The sequence below is a fragment of the Thalassophryne amazonica genome, chromosome 15 (genome assembly GCF_902500255.1).
Source record: "Thalassophryne amazonica chromosome 15, fThaAma1.1, whole genome shotgun sequence".
Lineage (NCBI taxonomy): Eukaryota > Metazoa > Chordata > Actinopteri > Batrachoidiformes > Batrachoididae > Thalassophryne > Thalassophryne amazonica.
The window spans coordinates 16,843,627-16,852,848 of NC_047117.1; the positions used below are offsets into that span (position 1 = coordinate 16,843,627).

General features: G+C 37.6%; 1 protein-coding gene across 1 annotated transcript; it reads right to left on the bottom strand.

Moving 5' to 3' along the window:
- Positions 1–928: 928 nt before the first annotated feature.
- Positions 929–7,426, bottom strand: sfrp2 (secreted frizzled-related protein 2). Its single transcript, XM_034189109.1, has 3 exons — positions 6,698–7,426; positions 6,493–6,573; positions 929–1,592 (listed from the first exon to the last, which is right to left on the bottom strand). Exons 1-3 carry the CDS (start codon positions 7,194–7,196, stop codon positions 1,288–1,290), a joined length of 885 nt encoding a protein of 294 aa, XP_034045000.1. The 5' UTR covers positions 7,197–7,426; the 3' UTR covers positions 929–1,287.
- Between the last annotated feature and the right edge of the window lie 1,796 nt (positions 7,427–9,222).

The following is a 9,222-nucleotide window of genomic DNA, read 5'->3' on the forward strand; positions in this document are numbered from 1 at the left end:
TCGAAATGGGAGCGGGTCCCCTCATGGAGGCTCCCATGTTGGGCCACAATGTTGAGACAGTTGAATTATAATCCAATGTATCTTTTAAAAAAGCAGTTTTTTAAGAGCTTGCTACTGTTTTGAGTGCTGTATGGCTCACTAGGATTCCCAGTCCTCACCGCCTTCATAGTGGAATGTGAGGAATGGGGTCGCCTGTGGCGAAAGCTTCTGTTACTGTTCTCAGACTCTGTCGTCACACATGGTTTGCTTCGGGTGCCGACCATGTACAGCAGGGCAAACTCTTTATAGCACCTCAAAAAAAAAAAGAAGTAAAAATCAATTAAATTTAAAATTAGAGCGCCGTGCTCGTCGAGCACAAACCTCTGCCAACACTAGTTTCCAATTCTGCAAATTTTTACCTTGGAAAAAATTTTCAAGGTCAAAGTCCTGTTAGAAGTGACTTTTCATAAGATAAACTATAATACAAAATATCAAAAGAGCTTTTCAATGTTAAAATCAAACATCCACTAAATCTGCAATATTGATCAGATGCAGATCAAACTAAGTCTATTCATTGAGAGTGACAGTTTGCACCTCAGTGTTACAAATGAGAGTGATTGAGGCACTTTTGATTGAGATATAATGCAAAATGTACACCAAATGGGCTTTTCAATATTAAATTAAAATGTCTACAAAATCCACAATCTGGATCAAACTTTGTCAGGCGATAGTGAGTGCCAGTCTGCACCTCACTTTCAAATATGAGAGTGATTGGTGCATGTTTGATTAAGATATAATGTAAATTATACATTGAATGGGAATTTCAATGTTAAATTTAAATGGCCACAAACTCTGTAATCTGAATCAGATCCAGATCAAACTTTGTCAGTCGATAAAGGAGGCCATCCTACATAACACTGTCAAATATGAAAGAAATTGAATCTTTTTTTGATGGAGTTATGAATTTTTGAAAATTCATTCAATGTTAAAGACAGGGATTTTTCCAATATTTCAAGATTTTTCCTGACTTCACCCTTTGACCTATGACCTTGAAAATCGAATGAGTGTTTGCTTATCAGGATGTGAATCTTCAGTAAAAATTTCATAATGACATGTATGAAAAATTGTGGGCTCCAAGCTGTTCACAAACAAACAAGGGGTGAAAACAAAAACAACACAAACCTCCGCTTTAAGATGCAGCAGTCACGTGGATTTTGAAATGACAATAGAAGTGTTAAGGTGTGAAACGTCTGCTAAGGCCTATAACAAACCATAACTCTCCAACAGTCACACATCCTCTTTGTGCTCCTAGCACTGCAGCCGCCGAATGCTGCGAGAAATCCTCTTAAACTCACGCTGTCCCTTCTGCCAGCGCTTCAGCGAGGTGATGATCAGATTGCCGTCCATCTTCTGGCCCATCACCAGGTAGGTGGCATTGATGTCATTCATCTCCTCACACAGGCACTGCAGGCCGTCCTTCAGCCACAGCACCGTCTTCCTCAGGTCCCGCTCTGTCACACCGTTCAACTTGTAGATGGTCTTGCTCTTGGTGTCTGGCACAATTTTGGTGTCACCATTTATGTAGGCAATCTCCTTGACTTTTATCTTCAGAGCTGATGACATGTAGGAGACAAAGACAGCAAGGATGGACATTGCGAGTCTTTTTCACAAACACCACTTGTATTGGCAAATTGAACCTTATCTGAAAATATTTTAAAAGGATGTTCTGTCATAATTCAAGGGCAAACTTGTGCCTCTCAACTTCCAGTTTTAGCTTCTTGCCATTATTTTTTTCCTGAAACCTTTTTCCTAATCTCACGGTCCTGGTGGCTACTAATGCCACTGTTTCTTGGGGAATGGGAGAGCTCCAGACTAACTTTTTTCAGCAGAAGCACTGTAGCCCCTGAATGAAAATTTTGGAGCTGCAAACCAGAAATCATCCTACAAAGTTATTATTCACATTTTCAGGCACTTTAACTGTATTACTGATAAATGCTTTGGTAACAAGAGCAATAAGAGATTTATGACATCCACCAACCGGATCCGGATCACCTCCAAAATTCAGTGGAGTCTTCCATGCCTGAATATCTACCTGTGGTCCAAATTTGGTGAGAATCCATGAAGTAGTTTTGAAGTAATCCTTCAAAACCTATATAAGGGGACATCTTGATCCAGAATCTGGATCTAGATCCCGATCACCTCCAAATTTCAGTAGAGTCTTCCATGGCCTAATATCTATCTGTTGAGGAAATTTGGTGAGAATCCGTCAAGTAGTTTTGATGTAATCCTTCAAAGCCTATATAAAGTGAAACATGATCCAGAATCCGGAGCTGGATCACCTCCAAAAATGTAATGGAGTCTTCCATGGTCTAATATCTATCTGTGGTGAAAATTTCATTAAAATCTGTGCAGTAGTTTTGATGTAATCTTGCTAACAGACAGACCAACAGACAGATAAATAAATAAAAGGGTGATTCTTAGACTACGGGCACTTATTATGTCCTTTGATCATATTGTATGAAAAACAGAAAAAAGGGGAAATTTCACACTTTTATAGTTATCTTTACAATGAAAGTGTGTTAAGAAATTTGTTCTAGTAGTCTATGATGACTTTTTCACCTTTTTTCAGCATCATTATATGCAAATATTGCCGTTTTGTGCTTGTCCCACACCCAGACTTTTGATCTTCAATGATAAAAATGAATGGTAAAGAAACATTTTTTCTAATGTTTTAAAATATCTCTGAATAAAATATCAGTAAAATAATCAAAACATAATTGGGGTATTCAATGTCATACAACTGTTGTGATTTTTTTAAAACAAAATGTAGTTGTCCCACACTATTGCCGTAATTTCCACCACAACACTGTAATGTCCCTTTAAACAGTTTGTATGAAAGATTGTTTGGGTAGTTTCTATGGAGATAAACAGTGACATCAGAGCACATGTATATAGCGCCAAATCACAACAAACAGTTGCCCCAAGGCGCTTTATATTGTAAGGCAATGGTGTGGTGGAAATTACATTTACAAGGCCAATAGTGCCCGTAGTTAAGAATCACCCAAATACAGATAATTTTATTATGTCCTTGACACATGTAATAAAGTAACTCCCTCAGCCATTTCTATCAGAATATTGTTTTCTTGTGATTGGGATATATTCAAATATTACATGTGAAAAACAGTAAGTTGGAAAATAAGACACTAGTATCAAGGCATTGTGCCTTCTCCTGATATACTTGATCCTTAGTTGTCAGTTATTATTGAAGTGAGACTTTCAGTGAACCACCAAAGATTATTATTATTATTATTATTATTATTATTATTATTATTATTATTATTATTATTATTATTATTATTATTATTATTATCTAAGAAGTTACATGTTTCAACCAAGGCTGTTTGACATTTTACTACAAGTTGCTGGTCATATTTTGATGGAGTTTAATCTTTCAGTTATTATGAAACAATGGGTTTAATAAAGGATAGATTTTTTTCAGCTCTGTAAATTCCTTCGTTCTACTTCTAATTACAGATGATAATTCAAACAAAAATTATCTGCTTCAAATTCATCATTCAAGCAAAAGGATTATTATTATTATTATTATTATTATTATTATTATTATTATTATTATTATTATTATTATTATTATTATTATTATTATTATCTAAGAAGTTACATGTTTCAACCAAGGCTGTTTGACATTTTACTAGAAGTTGCTGGTCATATTTTGGTGGAGTTTAATCTTTCAGTTATTATGAAACAATGGGTTTAATAAAGGATAGATTGTTTTCAGCTCTGTAAATTCCTTCGTTCTACTTCTAATTACAGATGATAATTCAAACAAAAATTATCTGCTTCAAATTCATCATTCAAGCACAAGGATTATTATTATTATTATTATTATTATTACAGAGGGGTATTCATTTAAAAACTCATTTGGTATTTCTTTCTTTAATTCAAAAAATAAACTAAAAGTTACACATTTTTTTATTAACTGAAACAACAGTGCACGTTTTTTCTGAGCGACTCTGTTCACACTGAGATTGTGGTGAGATATAAACTGAATCTCCCATTGGACATCCCACAAGGGTACATAAAATTTGCTTCCTTTTTAAATTCATTATGTGTGTGTGTTTTTAAATAGAGGGGCACCATCTAAATCAAATCCTGAGTTGACTAATCGCTCCCAGACTCTGTGCCCCCTCCCTCTCTCTCTCCCTCTCACACACACACACACATGCACACACACACACAGCTCATACTGGCAGACTGATGCTTGAAAAAATAAGTTGGCAAATTTGTAGGATGCTCATGCATGAGTGAGTTGTAAAAAAGAAATAGTTGCACTGTCTTAAAAATGGTTACAAAATACAACCATTTGGGAGCATTCTGGAGCTTTAAATGGTGAACATGGACAGAGTACTTTTTTTCCAACCCATGTCAATGAATGCAGAGTAGTTTTAGGAACTACTGGACTTCATGTATATGTGGCAGTCTGTCTTGTGTGGTTATTGTGTGCAGTATCTTAAAACATGACATTTTGGACACAAGGCCACCTCAGACCCCAGACAACTGTAACTGTAACTGTAACCTTGTTTCAGTTCTAATTGTGGCCACCAAGAAGTAGCGCTACAAGTTAATCAGCAACTATTTTGATAATTGATTAATCCTTTTGAGTCATTAAAAAAAAAATCTGTCCAAATTCTTTGATTTCAGCTTCTTAAATGTGAATATTTTCTGTTTTATTTTCCCAGTTTCTTTACTCCTGTCTGGCAGTCAGTAATACATCATTGAGCAAAATGACATTTGAAGATGTCATTTTGGGTTCTGGATAACATTGATTGACATTTTTCACCATTTTTTTTTTTTTTTTTACATTTTCTACACTAAAAAAAAGAAAAAAAAGAATAGTTGAATCAACTTAAATGAATGGTTTCAGTTGGTAACACCTGAATGAATTAAGTTGCTTGAACTTAAGTTTAACATAAAAACTTAAGTTCAAACCACTTCATTCATTCAGGTGCAAGGTTGGGTAGGATTACTTTGAAAGAATACATGTGGATTACATGTATGTATGTACATACATTTGGATTACTTGTAATCTGATTACTTTTGGATTACATTTCAAAGTAATCCTACCCAACCCTGTTCAGGTGTTATCAATTGAAATGGCTTTTTAAGTTGGTTCTTTTTTGAGTGTAGACCCAACAACTAACCAACTAATCAAGAAAACAGTGAGTCGATTATGAAAATAATCCTTAGTTTCAACCCTACCTACATTATGTATTAAGGTAAAACTTACTACACATGGTCACCTCACTGAAACTTCAAGACAAGTTAGACATTGTGCATGTTTCTGTTCTGAATGTGGCCGCAAGGATGCCAAACCTCTTAAATTGATTGCACAAAACAACGCCACAAGGACTTCATGGACTGTGATGAAACTCACAGTTTATACCTCACTAAATCATTGTGAAAGATTTGTACACCCACAGTGCACCAAGCAAATATTAAGTGTCCCCCAGCCCCCCCCAAAAACAAACAACCTAACAAAACCCCAGAATAAAAACATACATATTAATGTTAAAGAAAACAAGCAATTTTCAATTCTTCAATCAAACCAAATGATTCCAAAGTGAAGAATTGAAATTTACTTGTTAACATCAATAGTTATGTTTTTATTCTGGGCTTTTGTCAGGTTGTTTTTTTGTTTGTTTGTTTGTTTTTGTTTTTTTGGGGGGGATGGTGTGTCTCTAATTATGAACTGATTATAAATTGAGTGAGTGCCTTGATTGACGGATGGTCACGCCCCCTTTACCCATTATGACACCTGGCTCCTGTTAGTATTTAGGCTGTACCATCCAGGTCTTTTCAGGACTCTGATGAAGATGTGATTTGCACATCAAAACGTTGTGCAAAAAGAGTTCTCTTTTTTGTATGTTTTCAGCACCTTAATAAACTTTTCAGCACCTACTTCTGTATTGCACCAGTTGCTCTTCTCTTCTACAAATCAGTCCTACCTGGATGCACTGGATTTTTTTGTGCTGTACAGAAGCACGGAGCACTCTCTCTTTTTTGTTGCACAATATTATATCTATATATTTAGGTGTTTGTCAACTCTGTAGTTTGTATTGCACTTGTGTCTTTTCAAATTCACTACAGTGCAACATAAATGAAGATGAGTGAGTTATTTCCCCTTGTTTTTCAGTTCTTTCTAGTTTCCTAGGTGAGGTCATGCTTGTTTTAATTTAATCAACACCTTCTGGGTATTGTAGTTAATGCAGACGTAATGACACAAGAAATCCTGGCCACATTATCATTCCACATTCTTTCATGGGGGTCAAATTCAGTATCTCATCCAGCGCACAAAGACAGATTCACAGTGAAATCAAACTGTAAATCGCCACATTTTAGTTGAAACCTCCCTGTCAGAGCCCCAGAGCTCCACCTCGGGAACTGCTGGTCTAATAAATACATTGAGAAAAATAAATAAAATGCAGACCGACTTACCAAAGTCATTTTTGCAAAGGTTGTCGACAATTTCATTGTCATTTTCCTCCTTTTCCTTGCAAGCATCACACACTCTGGGCACTGAAAGAGAAATTGGTACAGGTAAAGAAGAGCTGCATGTACAATTTTTAATAAGTGCACTGTAATATTGTTGTTATTGTGAAAGTTGCACTGATTTGCTCCCAAAATCCTGCTGTAACCTCACCTTCTTTGGTGACTGGTGCAAAGTTGTCGATTCCTGCAGGAGGGATGCACAGGTCATTGTCCAGGGGGAATCGGCTGCAGTCCAACATGCTCGGCCACGGAAAGCCGAACATGGACATAACAGGTGCGCATCCATGTTTGACGCTTTCACAAAGAGACCTGCACGGCTGTATGGGCTCGTCCAAATCGTCCAGACAGACAGGAGCAAAAAGGGAGCAGAGGAATTTCCTCGTGTCCGGATGACACTGCTTCTGAACCAGGGGGATCCAGGATGACGCTTGCTGTAGAACTTCATTCATGGTTTCGTGTCCGAGCAGGTTGGGCAGACGCATCTCCGTGTACTCTATATCGTGGCAAAGGAGCAGGTTTGCAGGAATTGGCTTGCAATGATTCTTTTTGTAGAATAACTCATGCTGCCCAAAACTGTACAATCCATGGATAGCTTCCATGCAAGAAGGTAATGATAGTGACCATATTACTGACAGGATAAAGGCTTGCATTTTGCTTGAAGCTCACTATGTTGTGTATCATCGGTGAGTGTGGGAGCAGCTTGTGTCAGTGGCTGGGTTCAGCTGCAGCAGGAGGTTTTGTTTCAGGCATGACTGGGAGGAGTCTGCATGCAGAGCGTAAAGAGCCTTTCTCCATTCAGCAGATTTAGTTTCCTCCTATCAGGTTAAGCTTGCAGACAAATTAGGCAAAGAAAAATCCAAACAATGAGTCTCGCACCCTTCCACTGTTTTATCACCACTCCTTTTTTCTTCTGCATTTCACCACCTGGCCTTTGTGGAAATCATAACAAAGCTGCCTGGCAGGATTTTCTAATTATGCCCCCGCTGCCCAAATCAACAGAAATCAATCCACACTGATCCCTCAACTTGCCGTACTATAAATAGTTTTGAGATTTTCTCAGCAGAGGCATTAACTCAAGTCAGTGGAGCGTTAATTTTCCATCATTAGGAGTGCTGAAATCCACCGGGCAGGTATGCAGGTTCATACCACATGGTGAAATATTGTTGGCGCTGGTGCCAGAGGCAGACCTCCACTCAGCACACCCCGGGGTGAAACCAAATCTGCCTTCTACACTGCATCTTGGGCCCCTCTAAAAAATAAGAAAGTTGAAGCCATACGTCCCTATTCTTGTGTGTGGGCATAGGTAAGGTCTTGAGGTATTTAGACAGGGAAGAAAAGATATCTGGCGATACGTCTGTTTTAGTTATGAAAACAAAACTATGAGGCTGACGGACGTTACAAGAAAAAGACATGAACATTTTTGGAAACCCTGTTTCAAAATTCTCTGAAAACTAGCAGTGATTCATGATTGTGAACTCCAGGTTTCATCAAACAGTCTAATAGCTATTTTAGTCTAATAAACCTATGTAGTCAACTAAGGTTAGTCGCCCAACATTATCCGTTTAATCTCTGTTTCACATTGACAGCTAAAGTTGTAGATTAGCCGTTTTACGTTAGTCTATGATTTTCATGGTCAAAGCAGCATCAGGAGTGCAGTTTTGTTTACTTCTGGGTTGGTACGCCTGCTACAAACATGGCTGAGAACGCTGCAGCAGAGGAGGAGTGCTCCTGACCTCTGTGTCCGTAAACATCTCCAGTGGATTATTCCGATCCCAGAACACCCGCTTTCACCACAAGTCTCTCCTTCCTTCCTCCTGCATCAAGTGGTGGTACACGATAACTGCCATTTTTGAGGTAAGGCACTGAAGTTTTGTCGACTAAAATAAGATTAGTCTCCTCTGTACCAGGCTAAAAACTTTAGTTGGGTAACGTGAATCTCTAGCCGCCTAGGCGCTTTGTGCAACAGCCAAGACGAGTCAACTAAGTGAGATTAGTCCACTAAACAAGATTAGACTGCTTTATAAAACCGGGTCCTGGTTTACAGGAGGAGGTGGCTCGCTAATATACTGACTGCAGTAGAGAACAAATAGTGAGGTACTTGGCAGCACTGGGTTCATGGTTGTGAAAAATTCCATGTGACGCACTTTACATCTGACTAATCAACACGACTTGCAGATAAAAAGACGTTTTCTGAAATATTTTACTGATTTGCTTTGGAAAAGATAAAATAATCAATTACTGGCTATTTTACATCATGTTACACCCTTTCATGCATTTCTGGTTTTAAAAGGTTTTGGGAAATCTGAGAAAACTGTTTCCACTCCCTCTACATGCCCGACCTTTCTTGAGATACATGTAATAAGAACATATGTCAAAGCAAAAAAATTAAATGTAAAAATCTGGCCAAAACTGACAACCAACCAATTTAAATAATCATTTGACAGTCAAACTTCATGTGGGAAAGTGTTATTTCCTATTGTATTAGGGTTTTTATAAATAAGCCAGCGACAAGGTCCCAGATAAGTTCTGTATCTGAAAATAATCTGAAAATAATAATAATAATAATCTGAAAATAATTTTTGCCTGGTCATGTGCCATTTTTCATGGAATTGGGCATAAACGGGTTCATTTTCATTGTACATGCATGAATACATGCAATGAATTTTCACCTCTGCA

Coding starts and splice junctions, on each gene's coding strand:
- sfrp2 (XM_034189109.1), bottom strand. CDS start 7,196: ATGCAAGCCTTTATCCTGTCAGTAATATGGTCACTATCATTACCTTCT. Junction 6,574..6,697: donor TGCACCAGTCACCAAAGAAG/GTGAGGTTACAG, acceptor TTTCTCTTTCAG/TGCCCAGAGTGTGTGATGCT. Junction 1,593..6,492: donor CCTTTGCAAAAATGACTTTG/GTAAGTCGGTCT, acceptor ACATGTCATCAG/CTCTGAAGATAAAAGTCAAG.